Source organism: Protopterus annectens, chromosome 9.part0, assembly GCF_019279795.1.
Source record: "Protopterus annectens isolate FY-2018-M chromosome 9.part0, PAN1.0, whole genome shotgun sequence".
NCBI classification, from domain to species: domain Eukaryota; kingdom Metazoa; phylum Chordata; order Ceratodontiformes; family Protopteridae; genus Protopterus; species Protopterus annectens.
The window spans coordinates 1,056,439,151-1,056,460,847 of record NC_056743.1 but is presented as its reverse complement, the minus strand read 5'-3'; the positions used below and the strand labels follow the sequence as shown (position 1 = coordinate 1,056,460,847).

The 21,697-nt window shown below is 39.5% G+C and overlaps 1 protein-coding gene across 2 annotated transcripts in view; it reads left to right on the top strand.

Moving 5' to 3' along the window:
* The window catches only part of TESPA1 (thymocyte expressed, positive selection associated 1), a 280,218-nt gene that overhangs the window by 173,248 nt on the left and 85,273 nt on the right, over nt 1-21,697 (top strand). For both annotated transcript variants that reach the window (XM_044083864.1, XM_044083863.1), the window contains exon 8: nt 10,497-10,598. In XM_044083864.1, the coding sequence (XP_043939799.1) occupies nt 10,497-10,598 (102 nt within the window). The remainder of the gene's footprint in view (nt 1-10,496; nt 10,599-21,697) is intronic.

Here is a 21,697-nt window from a genome sequence, read left to right as displayed (position 1 = left end):
TCTAATTAGCTTTAGAGGACCTTACAAGATGTCTAACCTGCTTGTTTATGCCTTGGAGGGAGTTCTTCCTTTGCTGGGACCATTCCCTCTTGTTTTTTGACAGCAGTTTCTTTCTCTTATTGTATAACCTCCACCATGCTGGCTTATTTTTTCATGAGGATCTTGAGTTGATCCATTCCGGTACGGCTGAGTCTGTACATTTATACAGGTATTTATATAGGGCATTTGTGTACAGCTCAGTATAGGGGTCATTGCTATCGGTGTTGGCAGAGGGTCTGAAACTATTGAAGCCATCACTCAGTACACTATAGTTTGCTTTGGAGAAATTTTTTAACCTTTTTGCTCCTGATGATCGCTACTTCGAACGAGGCTGATTTATGATCAGACTTTACCAGGGAGGGCCCCACACATGGGGTGTTGCAACTATTTCTCATGTTGGTGAGCATTATGTCAAGGATGTTAGATCTCCTTGTGGGGATGCTGAGTATCTGCTATAGAGAATTTGTGTTAACTAAGTCCAGGAACTTTTGGGCAAGTGCATTTGCGCTCAAATATGTTACCCAATTGATGGAAGGATAGTTAAAGTCACCAATGACCAGGGTATTTGGCTGTACAGAGAGTGACTCATGCAGGGCCAGGTAGGCTAGGTGGTTTTCATGGTTCATGGTGGGGAACATATAGCTAACAATGACGTGGAGTGGGATCTTTCCTACAGTTAGCTGGACCTGGAGTAACACTAGGGAGTCATACTGTTTAACCAGTCTAGAGGTGTATGTGTGTGTAATGAAGATGGATACTCCTCCTCACTTGTTTTTTTCATGCTAGTTGTGTGGCCTGAATGTGTGGAAGGCATTGTAGCCCTGCATGGTCAGGGTAATCTCTGAGGCCTTGAACCATGTCTCTGTGACTGTGGAGACATCAGCATCTTCTAGGGTGAGAAGTGTTTCTATTGACTGCAGTTTCTTATTTAGACTCCTAGCATTATGCAGCATAATCCTGAGCCTGTTTCTGGAAGATATTTTTACATTGGGAATTTTGTTCTTATGATATTGCCTAAAAAAGGCACTATGGGGGAGGCAAGTACCTTTGACAGCAACATAAAGCCTAGAGGCAACAGGTGAAGACCATCTCTGGCAAAGCAGTGTGGTCTATCAACCATATCATCCCAAGCTGTCAGATACTGGATCCCCCTGCACTGACACCAGACGCTAAGCCAATTGTTGAAATCAATATTTTTTTTGTTTATATTGTGGCATCATCCTGGGTGAGGGAAGAATGCTGCTTAGGGCTAGGGATGTACCTGCCTGGGACACATAATCTGAAAGCTACATTATTTTTCTCTTCATAAAGTCCAGTGAGGTACACCTCAAGTCATTCACTCCAACATGGACTATGATGGAGTGATAACAGTATTTGTTGTTGAGAGACTTGAGTGTGTGCTGATTTGGCAGATATTGGCACCAGACAGGCAGGTGACCATGACCTTTTCCTTGTCCAGCATAGTGAGGGGGACATATGTGTGTCTCACTATGGAGTAGCCTATGACCAAGACATTTGGTTTAGATATGTTTTGCCTTAGGGGCTTAATGGGTGAGACACTGATGCATGTGATATTATGTGTAGCGGGCTATTCGGCCTGTGATGTGTGCAGAAGGTTTGCCCTTGGGAGGTCTTTGCTCTTTTGGTATATTTCTAGTGAGTACCTCCGCATATGTGGGTTTGTGTGTTGTGTGCTTGGTATGTGTGGGAGGTGGAGTGTGGGTGCTGCTACAACCTGCTTGGTATTTGGTTTGTTGTTATGTGAGAGAGAGAGATAGAGAGCATTAATTACAGATTTATAGTATAGATACCTCTCTCACATATTGTATTTGCATGTTTTAGGAGTAGTAGATTGCCTGTATACATGAAGTAATTGCATCAGGATGGCCATGTCAATCAGGTTGGCTGAAGAAATGGTGGGAAACTGACCTTCCATTATACCAGGTGTATTCTGTAATAAGTGGTGGAGGGTGGGCTAGACGGACTAAGTTCTTTTGTAGAACTAGTAAAATCAGCTAATCTAAGGGAGATTTAGGGTAGGAAACTGTGCCAGCACCTCAGAAAGTGCAGCTTGGTTGCTCTCTGGGCATCAGTGCACAACTGCATTGTGTCCTGAGAAGCAAGGAAGCTTAGGAGGATTCCCTAGCAGTTATCTAGGGACAATTTGACTTTTTAAGCATTTCTGTCTACACAGCGCAAACACTGTGTTTAAATATCAGCTAAGTAAAACAGTTTTCAAACAATTCATCCGAAAGGAAAGCCCAAGACTAGGCCTTGTTCCAACAATCCCAACCCAAATGGATCCTTGACTGCATTCTTCTTCCACAAGGGGGCAGGAGTGCACTGTTAATGTAAGATGGCTGGCTTTAGTGCTCAGAAAATGAAAACAGTCTAGAATCTAGCCTATGCTAGAAACTGTTAAAGTGCTTTAAATAGGCAGTGCAGAAAACACAGTCACATGCAATAAAAACAGTTTAAAGTAGGCAGCAAAACAGTTATCAGCAGTTTAAAAGTGCAAAGAAGTTTATAAAAATGCTTATTTTTCAGTAGAATTCACAAGGTGCCCCGGATTTTGTTCAGACTGACTTCAGATCTCTGGTTAAGGAGGCCAAACTCTGAGCAGCTCTGGTAAAATGAGCTCTGGTAAAATGAAAGTGAAGTTTAAAAATAGAGAAGAAATAAAAGAAAAAAGATACGGTTAAGAAGTAATAAGAATTATTTAGAGGGAATGGCAAAGGTTAAAGCATTGCAAAATAAGGGGGATCTCACAGGACAAGAAGTGTTACAACTGGAGAGTGATAAAGACAAAATAAGGGATTACCTGGATAATATGTATGAGTTTAGAAAGATTGTTGTTAAGCAACTGTTTTTAGATAATAACTCCAGAGCACAAAAGCTTTTAGCACAACAGCTCAGATGAGAGGAAGTAAGATTGTTGCCAAGCTTAGGGAGCCCGTAACATGGAAAAGGACTACAGATCCTTTACTGGCATTAGAAATATTTTAGAAATGTTATGAAAATCAAAAAAAAGTACAAATGGAGATATTTAAGGACGAATTAAATATGCCAAGGTTAAATGAGGCTCAATTATTAACAGTTCGGATAGATGAAGATGAGATAAAAATGGTGATATATAACCAATATAGAGGAAAGTCTCAAAGAATAGATGGTATTCCTATGGAAATTTGAAAGCTAGGAGGTTAGAAAGTGATAATAATCTGGAAGGTTTTGTTTAACATGATTTCAAAAGGAGGAGAAGCACCGATATCCTGGATAAAAGCTGTGGTAGCTGTAATACCTATCGATGTTAAAGACCCATCAGATCCAGCTTCATACAGGCCCATTTCAATTCTAAACCATGGTTACAAAGGGTTTATGTCTATAATGGCTAAAAGAATGGTAAAAGTGTTGCCAAAATTGACAGATATGGATCAATGTTGTTTTGTGGAGGGCAGACAGTCATTTGACAACATTAATAGAGCAACAGCAATCCAAAGAGAAGCAGAATATAAAAAATACCACTGTTGGTGGGTCTTGATGCAAAGAAAGCATTCAGCAAAGTAGGTTGGGATTTTATGAGTAGGGCAATAGAAGCATTTGCATTCCCTAACACAATAGTAAGCTTAATTAGGAAGATATATGAGGGATCAGAGGTGAAAATAAAACTTTGGGGGGATTCTTTCTGATAAGTTCTGTTTGAAAAGAGGAACCAGGTAGGGGTGTCCTCTTCTCCCTTTATCTTGCAAACTGGCTTAAGGACAGAACCCACAGGGTTAGAGTTGCTGGCGCTATGTCAGACTCCAAGCCGGTCACAAGTGGTGTCCCACAGGGCTCGATCCTTGGCCCCCTATTGTTCGGCATCTACTTCTCAGAAGTACAGGCCAACATGGGAGGACTTTGGCTGACAAAGTTTGCAGATGACTGCAAACTGGGTGCCATAGTGGAAAGTGCATCGGACACGGATATCCTTCAGAAGGGACTCACGGAAACAGATAGCTGGTGCCAGAGCCATGGCCTGAAGTTAAACACCAAAAAATGTATAGTCATACCCTTCGGGAAAAACAAGGTAACCCCAAGCTACCATATAGGTGGCAATTCACTAAGCACAGAAGAGGTTATCAGGGACCTGGAGACCCAGGTTGACAGTGGCCTTTCTTTTGACACTCACGTTGCTAAAGTGGTTAGAAAGACCTTCTACATTGCCCACCTGATCATGAAGGGATTCACATCCAGATCTAGTGAGGTCATTGTTCCCCTGTACTCTTCACTTATCCGACCAATGATCGAGTACAATGCCCCATTCGGGATGTATCTCACCCGACATCTGCAGCAATTGGAGAGACCCCAAAAGTTCCTCACCAAAAGGATAAAGGGACTCCAAAATCTGTCATATGCTGCCAGATTGAAGAAACTCCAGCTCTATTCAGTCACATACCGTCTACTCAGAGGTGACATGTGCCTGACATACAAGGCCATGTCCAACCCGGAATTAATGGACATGCCCCAACTCAAAAAATCCAAATCCACCAAAACTACTAGAGCAAGCAACTTAAACCTTAGCACGGACATAAATAGGACATGCTGGAGGGATAGATTTATCACTCAGAGACTCCCTATGCTGTGGAATAAAATCCCGGTCCATGTGAGACAGAGCACCTCGCTGGCTCTGTTCAAGAGAAATCTTGACCTGTGGATGGGAGATCGTAGGTTTACCCCGGGAATCATCTCTGTGTCACTGCTGGACAGAGGCACAACAAACTAATGGGTACAGTATTTTTTCATATAAGGGGTGGCGTAAGCCACAAAAATTTGGGCTAGGCTTATAAATGCCTTAGGGCAGATAGCCTAGTATAAACCTATGAACCTATGAACCTATGAACCTATATTCAGAACCAGTGGAACAAAAAGCAAGGGACTCAGAAATTCAAAGATATAATTGATATGGTAATCACGAAAATCTGAATTTATTTGCAGATGATATTATTTTGTACCTGATAAAAACAGAAAGATATTTCAGTGTTGTGAAATATTCTGAGACAGTTTCATGTCTTTTCAGGATACAAAATTAATGAAGATAAAACAAAGGCAATAGCTGTAAACAATTTACTCCCACACGAATTGGCTCAGCAATACCCATGTTTATGGGGACATGATAAAATTACCTACTTAGGAGCATAGTTTAGAAAGGATTCTGTTATGGCAGCTAAGGATATGTTGGAAGAAACTAATCAAAAGATAATACAAAACCTGAGAAACTGGAAACTCTGTTTCATGGATATGGATAACAAGATACAAGCAGTGAAAATGTTTTAGTCCCTTTAGTTTTATACACAGATCATGCATATTTTTATTAACTACAGGAGAAGCTGTAGAAAACCATAAAGAGCTGAGAGATTTTTTATCTGGGAGGGGAAGAAGGCAAGAGGCAAGTGGGATAAGCTGATCCTTTCAACAGAGTAAGGTGGTTTGGGATTACTTGATTTGAAGGGATAATTCAGAACTACACAGTTAAGGCTTCTACACATAGCACAAGCAGAAAGCTATAACTCAAAGTTGAAAGGGATGATGAAATGAGGAAGCTCAAGAAATAAGGAGAGACTGGGATTTTGGATGCAGATCCTTATGGAAAACAACAATAACCATGCAGAATATTATATTCATAAAGTAGCAAAACATATTCTAGCACTATCAATATGGGAACGGAGAATGGAGATTCTGCTGATAGGGATGACTGCAATTAGAATTAGGAGTGCTGATAATAGGCAAGAGGGGGTTGGAATTTATTGGAAAAAATAGCAGAGGAACAAAGGCATTGGGAGCAAATAGACAGGGAAAGGTAATGGAATAGGAAGAGGCCAAATATACATTTGAACTGTAGGCTAGATACTGCTTTCCCTATCAAGGATGGATATCACTGTATAGGCAAAGAGAAAGGAGCAGAGGGTTCCTAAGCGAAAGACCAGCACTGGTAGAGTTTTTGTAGAAGCTAGAACAGAAGCTACTGTTAAAAAAGAAAAAAATAGTAGGGCATATAATATATTGTATGATAAGTATAGGAGTCAATCAGAGGAAGTTAGAAAGGACTGAGAAGAGAGCCTTGATAAGTAATTCACAAAGAAACAATGCAAGGTTTTATATATATATATATATATATATATATATATATATATATATATATATATATATATATATATATATATAGCTCCCAAATATGCAACAAAGTGTACAAGATTTAGGATTTCTGCTTACAAGTGTTTGCATATGTATTTTTATACCATAATCAAACACCAAAGATTTTTTCCTCAGGTAGATTGCAAATGTTGGAGGTGTGATGGAACACAAAGAGGTAATTGTGAACTTATTTTCTGGGAGTGTAATGTGTTGGCAGACTTTAAAAATTCCCTGCAGACTACTCTGTCAGAAATACTTGGTGAGCAAATTGGTGTAATTAAGGAAATAATTTTTTGAGCTGTGTTATCTGAACTGAATTGCCCAGACATAGAAAGGCCTTGCTGAGTTTAATTCTGGTGGCTGCCAAAAAAGCAATTGCTAGAAAATGGAAATCAAAGTCTAAACCAACCATTTTAGAAGTAGTGAATACAGTAACAGAGATAAAAGAACTGGAAGTTGCATCTTTAGAAAAGGGTAGGAGCAAATCAAATAGAACATGCAGCATAATGTTTTGTAGGAGTGAGGTTTAAAGGAGGGCAGGAATTGTATGAGGAATTAAATGTTTATTTATTTATCAGTTGTTTACCTGGAAGGTCTGACTGGAACAGAGCCCATGATTAGCGGTGGCCTGGGGAGAAATGCTCCAGATGCATGCCTTCGGAATGTGGGAAGAAACTGGACCACCCAGAGGAAACTCAAGGAAACGCAGGGAAGACATGCAAACTCTGCACAGAAGGTACCCACATCTGAGATTTGAACCGGAGAACCTCTTGCTTTGAGGTGACAATGCTAACCTCTGCACCACTGTACTGCCCATTTGCTCAACTGAAAAGACTATATATAAAACAATGTGTGATGTAGTCTATTTAAAACTGAAAATATGTCAATATGGTATGTTTTCATTTATGTAAATGTATAATTGCCTATGTCATAAGTGATAATTCAGTAAAGATGCTTTTTGTTCAAAAACAAAAAGAAACACACCTCAAGGTTGGTCAAACAATAAGACACTTTTGAGTTTCTCCACATCCAGATTACAATAGGCAAAGTTCCGTGCTATATCCCTGTACTCTATAGGTCCCCCTCTATGACTCAAGAATCTTATAACACATACTTTAATGCGCTGGAGACACTCTCTGTTCAACCCCACACTATGGGTGACTTTAACTAACCCCACTATAAAACTGGGAAGTCATACATGACCAGAAACATGCAAGTCAGCAGATTTCTGTACTTTGTAAACACAGACACCCTGGACCAGCTAGTCCATGTGCCCACTAGGGGCACAAACATCCTTGACTTCCTTCTTGACTTACTTGTTCCTTCTAAGCATGGAAGAACATTGCCTGCACTCCCCCAGTGTAATAACATTGCCTGCACCCCCCAGTGTAATGTCCTCAGATGGAAGAACATTGCCTGCACTCCCTCAGTGTAATGTCCTCAGTAGTCAGCTAGGAGCATAAAGCTGTCTCCATTGATATAAAAATAAAGCTGGTAGCCCAGCTAACCCTGGAACTTTTAGGATTTTTTAAGGCAAATTTGCTACTATTAAGTCACACCCTAGCAAAATTTCAACCCTCCATTCACAAACCCTGATAACACTTCTGCTTATATTGAAATGTTCATGACAACCCTGTGCAATTTTCAGCAATTTAAACAAGCAGTTCAGGGGTCTAGTCAAGTCTACCAAAGTGAAATTTGTGGTAACAATAGCTTCCCAGGCCAAGGGTAGTCACAATGCATTCTTCTCCTATGTCCACAGTCTCAAAGGCAGTGAAAAACAATGTGTTGAGCTAATTACAAATGGAGCCACTTATACTGAGCCAGAAGATATAGCAAATATATTGGCCAACAAATTTAGCTCCAATTTTACCCCTCACCGACACTCCTCTGGAAATACCCTTGACCATAGCTCCCCAACTATTAGTATGGAACAGATCCTCAATGTGCTTTCCAAGGCCAAGAAGACTGTAGTGACGGACCCAGGTATTATCCCAGGATGCCTCCTTAATAGCATGAAACATGACCTATCAGGACAACTAAAATCATTGTTTAGCCTATTTAGCTGCAGACTTCTGGTCAGGTGAATGCAGGACTACAACCTTCATCCATCTGCACAAGGGCAGGCCATCTATGGACCCAGGTAACTATAGACCCATAAGTCCGACTAGTACCATATACAAAACCCTGGATCCAATCTAGTATGGTTTTGACAAGGGCAGGTCATTCATAAACAACCTGTTGGACTTCTTCATGAAGGTCACCAAAGCAATGTATGCCGGCAAAACACTTCATACTAGCCTCATTTAACACAATACTCCACTCAGGCATTGTAGACAACCTCACAAAATTAGGGAGAAACCCTTATCCCGCCCACTATATAGCCAGCTGTTTCACAGATATGACCTGAGGAGTTAGGACAGGGGTGTCTACCTCTGCAAAGAGGACAGCCACCTGTGCAGTCCCTCAGACCTTGGTACTAGGGCCACTCCTATTTGGCATCTACTTCTCTGTAGTCAAGACCAACATCAAAAGACTATGGCTGACCAAGCTTGAAGATGTTTGTTAACAAGGTGCAGTTATAGAATCCCCAATGACACAAATACCCTCCAAGAAGTCCTGACATAGATTAATAACTGGTGCCAGAGCCATGGATGAAAACTCAATGTCTAGAAATGTATAGTAGTTTCATTTGGGAAGATGGCTACCCCTGGAAATTATCACATTAATAACACACCCCTAAGAACAGACCCAGTGGTCAGAAATTTGGAAACAATCATATGTCTACAGTATTTAAGCAATTATTCTAATATTGTGCAACTTATAACCAAGGATATGGCATCTAGGGCCAAGGACGTGACTGTTTCTCTGTACTCAGCACTTATCAGACCAATCATTGAGTACACTGGCTTTGCCTGACCAGTTTTAATTTTCTTCTACCAGGCATGAGATTAATATCAGGAGTTTTCACCCTTTTCGAATTTTGAACAGATTTGCAGACACTACTAGCAGTATTTGAACTGATGCTGAACCAGCAAATCTGGATAAGACTCATATTCTGACAGAGTGTTGCAAAGTTGCAGTAATACACAAATATATACATTAAGAGTTTTGTGTCTTCACGCAGAGTTTCAACTTAGCTTATTTTAAAAGGACATCTTCAGCTTGGCAATAAATCTTGTTTCATATAAACATAAACACATACAAACAAGTACATGCATGCACAAACACACATACATGATCACTCAAAGCTGCACTGCACACTATGGAATTACAGTATTTAGATATCTTTACAAATAAATATATATATATATATATATATATATATATATATATATATATATATATAGATCAAGTACCTGAGATCAAGTACCCAGCACCTCCTTAAGGTAACAAACTTTAAAAATGAGGCAGGTACATCTGTTTATAGCCACTTCATCTCTAAATTCTGGCACTCCCTTCCAGCCCACATAATAAATAACTCCACCACCCAATTCACAAAACTACTCAAAACACACTTCCTGAATCACAGATGTACCTGTACAACCCCTGGATAGTAACTCATATGTCTCTGTTACCAGCAACTAGAGTAACAGCTTATCTACTGCTTTTGTAATGTCTGCATGGGGTAATAGTATCACTGAACACTGTAAAGAAACCTAAAGCACACAGCATGTCTCTCATGTGTAGAAATGAGTTATGGAAGTTATCTACTCTATCTTCTTGCTATACTTGCTGTTAAACACCTCTATAACATGTATATATTAATGTAGCCTGTGAATGTTGGCAAATACACTCTTTGTAACTCACTATCTTATATTTACTATACTTCTATAAGAAGTATAAAGTTTGTGTACTCTATATATTGTTTAATGAACCTTTTGGCTAATATGTCTTTCTCTTGTTAATGATTTTACTGCTCTGGAGCTTTTCTCCCTGGGCCTCCACTGAAAATGGACATATATCCAGTTGGACTCTCCTGGTTAACAAATGAAAAATAAAGTAAATAAAAATAAATATATATATATATATATATATATATATATATATATATATATATATTACATATAAATAAGATAAAGAGACATAAAAATGTATTTTAGATGTGGAATAGCCTTTATGTCTTCACTGAGTTATAATTTCCAGTATTTCTTATGTAACTAAGTTAAAATGGCACTGAAATTTGCAGCCTATGAATATTTAAGTTGGCACATGTTTTGAGGCAATATCATTTGTTTCCTCTGTATTGTTCCAGTAAACTCATCAGTGCTTCTTTTGTATTGCAGCAGACAGAAGTTTGAACGGTTCTGTCCTCAGAGGTTTCTCAATCTGAATGCCAGTATGGCTTCATCCACAGCATCATTCAAAACATTCAAGACTATCTCCAGGTAAGCAATCCTCTTTACTAACATCCTACATTAATCAGTATAACATCAATAAAACTGCAAATAGACATCAACTTGCAGAAAGCAAAAAGACCTTCAGAACTGCCCCCCCCCCATGTGTAATTTCTTTTTTAAACTTTTTATTGCATTTTAAAGTAATCTAAAATATATTTGCAAAAGAAAACCATCAACTGAACACACACACACACACACACACACACACACACACACACACACACACATGAAAAAACAGCTATATACAGAGTCCATAACAAAAAAATTACATTAAACAAAACCATCAAAGCTTTTCCAACAAATATAATGCTTTGGCAAAGTTTGTAAAATCTGAGCAAAATGGGATAACCATTTAATACTCTACTATCATATGAATCCAATTTGCCTCTAAGCTTTTAGTACACCTCCAACATTTTACATTTTCTTTCTTATAAGTCAGGGCTATGTATGTGGTGTTAAAAAACTTGTATGTAAAAACTTCCAGGTAAAAATTCTCCAATATAAAGATGAGGTGGAGTTATCTATAGATTTCAGATATAATTTTTTGATAGTTTCTGAGAAGATTTCATTGTTAACTTTTGTTGAATACTCCCAGTGAGATGACTCAAAGTCCATAAATTAAGTTTTTAAAATCCTATAAATTATTGATAAATAAGATTTATGTTTAAACATATCACCATTAATTTAAATCCCACTTGCAATTTCTGAAGAGCTCTACAAAAAACTGAAACACCAAGTACATTAGTTTCTGCTTATTCTGGATTAATAGTGAAATACTGAAACATTGTCCCTGCCGGACTGGAATGCATCTTTTGTTAATAGCGTATTTACAAATGAGGAACAAAGACAACATGAAAGCACATGATGAAAGATGTTGAGCTAATTCTGCTTTTTTAATAAATGATATGATACTTTTGTCACAGAGTCTGCCTACTATGTAGCATGCTCACAGTCAGACATGACCATTCATTCTGTTGCCTAGGAATTTCACACAGGCTCAGGGCAAGGGATATCTTGAGGGGGCGAACATCTAGACATCCATATGGGGTACCTAAATGCATCTCAACCTATATTCCTTGCTCCTGCTTCAACTAGCAGGTCTAGAGTTCAGTGCACTCTACCCCATCATGGTCAAACACATGCAGCTTACACCCTTATACCAAAGCCAAAGCAGACCTTTCTTTCTAATTTAGCCATGACCAAAAGTGCCCCATTCCACCTACTGAGCCAGTTTGACTTATGCCTTAGACTAGGATCCTGATGGAAATCCTATCATTCTAACATCTGCAGGAAAGCGGTCCCTCCAGTCATCAACCAGCATCTTTCCATTGTAGATTAATGTTTCCCCTGCCATAACCCTACCCCAGCCTGTGTATCTGTAGCAATCCTGTCATAATCCCTATTCCAGGGGTAACTGGGCCTTAACCCATAGTCTGGTGGTAACTCAGTCCTAACCCCTAGTCTAGTGGCAATGCAGGTAGCACAATACCATGCTTACAGGCCTTCCTCCTTGATGCATGTACTCCCACAGTTACACCCTGGCAGTACCATCCCTAACTTAGGATTCCAAACCTTCATTCCTCAGTCAGAGGCTTTTTCTGCAAGCATCTGATTGCACTGCACATAGCCAGCCAGGGAAACAACTCTCCTTCTCTCTCCAGAATGGGCAAGCCGATCCTCTCACTCAAGCCCATGCCCCCACCCAGCTCTACCAGTGTAGAAGCATCTACTCAAACTTGGGTTGTCTGTGTCACAGTCAGGGTTTCATACCTCTATGCCACTGTCCTGGAGTTCTGTGTAGCATATTGAGTAAGCAGTTAAGAATATTTAAGAGTTTGTTTGGTATTAAACAGTAATGGACTACCCAGAGGTCATTTTAAGCATGATGACAGAAGCAGAAGATTTCATCGCATGACTTCTGGATGTACCTCTCAACTGTCCAGATTTTCACAGAATGTCCAGATTTTTGCCTCATATTTTTGTTCCTCAGAAAATTTGTGGTTTTCAGGCAAATCACTGAAGAGTGAACTCACGAAATAATGACACATGCTTGAGTTTCAGACTTCATATCCTTCAGAAAGTTTATAAGGGGAATATTTTAAAATTGTCTCTATTTTGGGCCTTTGCTCCCCATTACCTTAGGCTTTTCTCAGATTTCTTGCTGTAAGAGGTTGAGAGATATGCTTCTGGGATTTCCCATATTGCTCAAGACTGCTGACTATGGGGGGGGGGGTACTATTTTCCTTAGAAATGGACTATCTTTAACATCTCCTGTAGGACCTTCTGAGATATGCTTCCTCAAATACAACATTTCCTTACATTTCTACTATGCATCAGATTACTGCACCTATGATACCACCACCCAGTAAGACTTTGTAAGAGAAAAATAACCTCCAACGCCTGCTGCTGGCGTTGTGTTACTCCTAATGCAAATGGATTAGGGTCACTTGCACCTGCCTGTTAACTGCCTTTACAAAAACTGGAAGAAGTTACCTGATCAGTGGAGTGATGTATTTATATAATATATGACCCAGTTCACTACTTGGTTGCTTCCCTACATTAATAAACCAGATTGGAACTCTTGGTGGGTTGTTTTTATTTGGGCCCTAAATACTAACAATAATATGTCTTAAGGCTAGGGTGGTAAGAGTTTTGTTTAATATTTTGAGTGATATGCTATATCATATGCTTATGAAGATTGCAAGGTATAAACCACCATGCAGTATAGACTAGCATACATAGAATTTTCAGAGATGTTACGATTGTGAACAGAAATTGATAAGTTAGAAGAACTCTCTTGGCCAGATTCAGTAAAACCTACATGGTAGCAAACTCTTTTATATTCAATAATTGGCTCTACATGGTGTGTAGAGCTGTGCAGAGACATGCAAACAAGATAAACACTGTGGCATCCAAATTACAGCACAAGCAGCTGAATTGCATGCTAATCAACCAATCTAAGATGGAGGAGCTATTCAACAAGCTATAAAGCAACTGTATAGACTCAGTGCTGGCTTTCCCTGCGAATTCCAAAACCTATGGGAATACAGCCACAGAAAGGAGTTGGGGGAGCTGCTGTTGCTTTAATACATGTGTATGTGCAACAGGATGGAGTCTATGATGTTGTTGCTACTAATAGACCAAGGCCAAGCAGGAGAAAAGTTTTCAGACCCTTGTTAACCTATCACAATTTACATGATGTGGAAATTGTAGAATGCTACAAGATTGATAGAGATGTACTACAGGAACTCTGAAACCGCTGTCGTCCTCAACTCAGACTCAGAGCAAACCGAGATGAGCCCGTCCCAGTGGAGACAAAGGCATGTGCAGCACTTAGAATTTTAGCTACTGGTACCTTTCAGGGACCGATAGGGGACATGAAGGGGGTGTCACAAGCATCAGCATCCAGAATCCTCAGTCAGTTCCTGGATGCTATGCTCCAACATGTTAGTGATCACATATATTTTCCCTGTAGCCCTAAGGATAGGGATAGAAATATGCAGGAGTTCTACCCTGTAGCACACTACCCTGAAGTACTGGGTGCCATAGATTGCACACATAGAAATTAAGGCACAACCTGGGGAACAGGGAAGGCTCTACATAAATAGAAAGGGCTTCCACTCTATTAACTGCCAAGTCATGTGCAATGCCAAGAGAATCATCTTGAATGTGTGTGCTGGCAAACCAAGCAGTTACCACGATTCACATATCTTTCACATCTCCCGACTGTATCAGATTTTCAGTGGGTCATTTACGGGGGGGGGGGGGTGCGCAGGTTATGCAATGGATCTGTGGCTGATGACACCCATCAGAAATGCACACACACCTGCTGAAGAACACCATAATGAGGCACACACTCAAACCAGAAATATCATAGACCATGTGTGTGAGCTGCCGAAGTCATGATTCTAGCACCTAGATACATCTGGGGGAGCTGGGTCTATATTAGATGAACGAAAGTTCGTCTTAGCAAACACTCACATGAGCAAATATCCAGGTACTCAAAACTGCAATTGTGGGGGTCTGTGCCCCCCCACACCCCCCTAAATATATATTCCAACTCCGACATTGCACTACAGTGAGGAAAGGGCAAATATTCCCATCTTCACTGTACCAAGATCTCACAACTGCAGTTTCGAGTTCTGCAATATTTGCTCATGTGAGCGTTTGCTAAGATGAACTTTCGTTCATCTGATATGGACCCCGGGGGAGCCCTGCAGTACAACCCACATACATGTACTGAAATATTCACAGAATGTCCCATGCTACAAAACATCATCCTGAGAAAACAGCTCAGCAGGATAACCAAGGGGAAGGGGCACACAAGGTCACCACAGCCATATGCAGGTGAAGAGTCAGATGGGAACCAGCAGCTGCTGTGAGTATAGACAGACAAAGGCATGCTTGATATGCCTTCACACTGGCTAATAGATACTGCATAGCCCACTCACTCACTCATTCACCAACTAAGGGCCTAAAACCTTCCTTACATGCAAATACACATAGTAACATTGATGCCAGAAAAGACTAACAAATTTTAATTACTCACGTACTGGCAGTGTACTGCTTGCATCGGACAGAATCGGCACTCTGCAAACTATTGCAACTGCTGGATTTACAAGGTAAGTGCTGAGCTGGAGTGTATTGTATAATAATATGAATGGCTGCCATATCATTGCATGTTGTTAGTTGGTAGTGTAAGCAAGTAAAAGGTGGGCTATTTTAGAGAAATGACCTTAACATGTGACAGCAGAGACTTATTTGACTTAAATGTGTCCATTATTAAGTAGTAGGCCTCAGGAATCAAAGATTCACACAGTCATACCTCTAAAAAGTAGTGATGGTCACTGCATGCCCTCAGTTTAGTACCATATGTTTGTACTGGAAAATCATTAAAGAGAGAAGTTAGAAAGTAAGAAAAACATGTCAGTTTCAGACTCACAACCTTCACAAGATCATTAATAATAATGATTGGAAAAAAGTTTGATGCTATCAACTGTAAGTCAAAGGTATAATTACCAAGTCAACATCACAAATGCAGATATACTAAGCACTAAGTCAGCTATGCACCCTGAGCATCAGACACAAAGCTTATGTATCCCTGAATCCAAAAGATAGAAAATAGGGAAATGGCACAGTTATTACTTGCACAGGGTGTTGTGGGGGGGGGGGGCAGGAAGCCTAGGCTGACACTCAATGTCAGTGAGTGTGTGTAAGAAAGAGAAGCAAGCAGAATTTTGGATAAAATAACAAATGGCCAGTGAGACAAAATGAGTTTTAAGCTTCATAGCTGAACCACATAACTGTTTGTGTGTGTGTGTGTGTGTGTGTGTGTGTGTGTGTGTGTGTGTGTGTGTGTGTGTGTGTGTGTGTGTCTGTATTAGTCCTCCAGTTGAAACTGGTATGTGAGTGTCTGGATAAACACAGCAAAGCTCTGTGCTAGCTCTATGTCTTAGTATATCAGACAGGTGTGAGCTGTGCAAGGTAGAGGTGGTAGTTTATTGTTGTTGTACCCAGCCATGAGAACTGGCTCTTCCACTCTTTGGAACACCTGTGATAATAAGCAACAAACACAGGAAAAAATTAATACCTACAACACTATAGTCCAATATATGATAACAAACTAACAGTAATGCCACTATTACAGACAGTAAAGCAATACACACAACACACCTGACATCAACATCATTCACTAAAATATATCTTTGAACTGCTCATCAATACTGACATAAAAATGTTTGGCTTACCATGTGCAAATGATTGTATGCTCCCTATACCAGATGGTCCTGGAACTTAAGCAAAGGGTAAGGACAACATCATCACAATTAAAAGTAACATGGTAAAACTTTTTGCCCTTTATATGTCCATTAACTTTTACTTAGAACAAGAACTTTGATGACAAGCCCAACCTAAGCTCCAGGTGTAATCAATCAGAATGTGCTGTTAACTGTAGCAATCATCAATACCGCCAAACCATTTTTTTATTAAACAGAACTAACACACTAATGTAAATATTTTACTGTACAACAGTATTTAACAAATGAGATACAAAAGCCTACCTGAAAGATCCTCCTGGGACATACTTGCTGTCAAAACAAGAGCACCAATGTCAAGGACATGCTGTTTTGCAATTTCCTAGGAGCTGTCTGGATCCCTGACAATGGACAGGAACTCTTCATTTGCTGTTAGTGGTGGCTCTGTGCAGGCCCCCCTCGGTACCCATCTGATCATGGGCCACTGCAGCTGCACTCCTATCTACAGATGAGATAATTACAGTGGTCCTATGGCACACCTGATTATATGTCCTGCTGTGGCTGTCTACTGCATTGACATCTGCAGCTATCAGCTGTCACATTTTCATTCTGCCTGACATATCTCCATGTCCGCTCTCAAGCAGAAAGGCACCATGTCACCTAAAAAAATTGCACAATAACCTGATTCTCTGGGCAAATGAAGGATGTTTTTTTTTTTTTTTTTTTTTTTTTTGGGATTCAGACACCTGGGTGCCATAGCCCTAGGTATCCTAAAAGACAACAGAAGGGTAATACACATAAGTATCACAGAAGAATAAAATAACTGTTCACAGATAAAACAGAAAAGGTAGCATTTCGATATTACCCACTGGAGAAGTATAAAAAATATAGAGATGTGAAATATGAACAACAGGCTGGATGCAAAAAAGGGTGATTAGCAATAACAACATATCCTTGTTTGTGCCATAACAGAAATGCAGCTTTGCTCCCTCACCCCCTAAACAACAGGTAAATTACACATTTTGCTAACAAACCATCTTTGAAATGCTAAAAGTGCTATCAAATGAAATGTCCCTGAAATATGTTTACAGATTTTACACAGAACATTCCATTTTAAGGTATTGCCAGTCATGTATACCCATGAAATGCCCTGACAAACATGCCCATGCCATCAGTACACTTCTAAATAATGCATGCAGATAAAAGTGTAGCATTTGCAAACCAAATATATATATATATATATATATATATATATATATATATATATATATATATATATATATATATATATATATATATATATATATATATTGGAAAGATTTTTCCTTAATGAAATTTCAGCATATGCAGTATATAGCTGAAAAATGCAAGCATACCTTCTCAAGTTCAGTAATCTTCTGTGCATATATATCCCAAAGTAATAGCCTCTTTCTGTGTTCTCCATATAAACAAGTCTCCTGACCTTCAGTTTCCCTAGCTACCTTGTTTCCTTTTTATGCTGTAGATTCAGGACTGTCACCATGGTGAAGATGCAAATCAGGTGTAAATCCATTAGAATTGCTGAATCCCAAATACTTGGCTTCATGTATCTGATGTAAGTATAGTGTATGCACTCCCTTTATGCTGTAGATTCAGGACTGTCACCATGGTGAAGATGCAAATCAGGTGTAAATCCATTAGAATTGCTGAATCCCAAATACTTGGCTTCATGTATCTGATGTAAGTATAGTGTATGCACTCCCTCAGTGTTTGCTTTTAATGGACTGCAACTATGAATGATTACTGGTAGGGAGAAGGAAAACCCAACCACAATGCAGATTGACATACATCCAGTGGGTATGTCAGGTTAGACATACAAAGCATTATAAGTAATTTTGTCAAGACTGGAAATGTAAGTAAGCAGCACACAGTTCACAGGCTCTGTTCATTAACATCCAACCTCCCTTTCATTTTTTTGTCAACTGTATATTATATTATTTCCATTTAATATCTTCACACATTTTAAGGATAATGATATAGAATGGCTTGTAGACTGCATGTCTGAGATTACTGGTCAGATAAGACAAGAATGAGCAACAAACACAGAGAGGTAAGACAGAGCTGCATATTTGCAAGCAATACTCATAAATGGTTGTGTGATCACTCAGTGCACTACATCCAAAATTAATACATGTACATATAACTGTTAAATGATTTCATAGGACTGTAGATGATATTGCAGTTGGTTGTATGCAGAATGATTGATGTTCCCTGCTGCAAAGGTATTTGTGTGGCAAAGAGGGATAAGACACCCTTACTGTGTTCCGAAGGTTCATGGCAGTGAGAGTTCAAATCTAGATGTATGTACAAATATTTCATATGCGCTAACATTTTGGGCTAGTGTTTGCATGGTGATTGACTTAGTGCAAACAAGGGAAATGGAGAAAAATGAATGTCAAGGTTGGCTGTGTTTATGTTGTTTGAATGAAGCTTAGCGAGGCACAAATCTGGACTAGTAGCCATCCTAGGAAGCAGACAGAACACCTGCAGAAAACCCGCAGACTGTGGAAGAAAATGTTTTGTGCCTTATGCCTAGGTTTGAATTCTACACTTTAAAAAATCTATTTTACCAGTGTCTAAAACCAAAAACAAATGAGTCAGGTCATGACATTTATGCCCCCAGTGCATGCCTGCAAACTTAACTCACCTAACAGTTACCTCCCAACTTCCAATATATATTTCCAAGCCAGATCACCAGACACTCCTCAAACTAAGACCAAGTGTAAGATTAACCTTCCAGTTTCAAGTATTTATTTCCTCCTTGCTTGGCACTGCTGTGCTTCACTAAACATTGCACAAATGTGGTTGGCATTGTTGCTCAGGTTTGCACACTATGAGTAAATGTGATAACTGGAATTAGTGGGAAAGCATCAGTTGTCATTGCTCTAGTTCAGATATTAGACATGTCTGGCTTTAGATGGGAATCTGCCCAGTTTAGGGCACAGAAGTAGGGTGTCCAAGAGTTCAGGATATTTATCGGACTCATGGTAAAGTGTCACCGCCAAAGGCTTCTGCAGGGGGACTGTTATGCCTCCCAGTACAAGTATGAGGTGTGGAAGAGTTTGACTCGGGCTGTATCCAGTGCTACTGGAATCCCACTCACTGGAAAGTAGAGTAAGCATCAATTTAATGACCTACACAAGTGTAAAAGGGATACCCTCAACTGGAGATTGAATGAATTTGAGACTGCAGACATCCCACAGATGTGTAAGTATTATCATAAGAGAGTGCTTGTAATAGTTAGAAAGCTAAATATAGGCAGGACTGGTATGCATAATGCTCTTCAGCTCTTTTCTGTTCTTTACCCAGCTAATACCGACCATTAGCTCAATAGACAGGCTCATGTTGCATGAATGGAGAGACTGAGAGAAGCATGTGGTATGTATGCAGCACAAGAGAAGTGTTACTGCAGTTTTAAAAGTTAAAGACAGATTTTTGGATTTTATACAGTTGTAGCAAATTGAGTATGCATATCCTAACTGTAAAAGCAAGTATGCATGCATTACTCTGTAGCACAAACCAAGTTTAGGAGTGAAATATTACATTGTAGTCAGAGGCTGTGAGTTCATGAATCACAGCTATACAATACTGCATTTTTTTAATAATATTTACATTAAATTAAACTCTATACAGGTGACACAAATGCCCTGCTGTTAACTGTAATCAGTATAACTGGAACACGCATATGTGCAATATATGCACATTTCAAGGTTTACTGTCAGCAATCTGTAGTTATAGTGTGTATCTGTTAAGAGGCAAACACAGGGAGGACATGCAGGCTCCACACATAAATATATGTATATATATATATATATATATATATATATATATATATATATATATATATATATTTATTTATAGTAATGCTTTAACATTTCTGATTTCAAAACATATTTAACTTGTTTCTATGATGCTACTATAAAACATCTATCTGTCCATTACAAATCTGCACTGATCAGATTTCAAGAATTTTTATGTCCTTTGCCTGCCTTACATAATTTTCTTTGTTAAACAAATCTTTCAAATTTTTTGCTCTGTTAGTAAAAACTTGCCCTTTAATACATAACATTTTTACTTCAGTAAATACTGCAATCAAGCCTTGTCTGATAAATCCAAGTCAATATTATATGTTTTATAATATGTACAGGTTGTGCATCAGGTCTGGCAAGCCGGTACGTAAAAATCAACTGCCAATCATTAGTGGACTGGAGTTTCACTGTGGCAACCCCTAACTGGGAAAAGCTGAAAGACACAAACAAACAAACAAACAAACAAACAAACAGGATATTACTTGAAGAGTATGCCCTATATATGTGTGATAAACTAAAAACAAATGTTATATATGTTTAGACCATGTGTTGAACACTGCATGTATACTGTGACTTCTGTTATGTTCTGCAGTACTGACAGCTGTGGGCGAGCATGCTGTAACATATATTCTGTTAATAGGTATTGTTTGTACTTGCCTTAGGAGAGCATGGGTCAGACAGACTACTTTACGTACCCAGCTAAACAAACAGTAAATAAATTCATAGGATCATAGGAAGTTACTAGGCTATTGGCCCTGAGGCCCTTACAAGCCTATCCAAGAATTTAGCCCAAGTTCCAATAAGTCAGCACCCTATGCCACTGTCCAGCAGGGACATGGGTGGAATCACAGGGGTGTATTTTCTATTCACCCATCCAGTTATCCAGATTGCACTTAAAAAGGTTTAATGAGGTACTATGCTTTACATGGAGAGGAAGTCTATTCCACAAAAGGGAAAGTCCCTGGGACAGACATCTGTCCAACCAACAAGTCCTATTGATGTCACTAACCAGGTTGAGGTCTCGCATGTGGGTTATTCGAGTGGAGCTTGACACTCAGATATGCAGCAGTCCCATCAGGGCAGGGTCTGAGATTGCTTTGTATACCAGACAGAGGATACCGCTGAGGAGTCTGTAGGAGACTGAATAGAGGGACAGGGCTTTTAGCCTATCTGAGTAGGGTAGATGTTTGTGGCTGTTGATTCTTTGGGTGAGGAATCACTGTGGTCTCTCCAGCTGCTGCATGTGCTTTCCGAGGTACATGCTAAAGGGGACACTGTATTCAATTATTTGGTCTTATAAGGGAAGAATACAGGGATGTTATGACCACCTGGTCCCTGGATGTGATACCCTTACTAATGAAGTGGGCCATGTAGAAAGCTTTCTGTACAATGGAGGCAATATGGTGGTCAAACGTCATTTTGCTATTAACCTGGGTTCCCAAATCACTCACAACCGATTGCGTGCTTAGTGCTTTATTATCAGTTA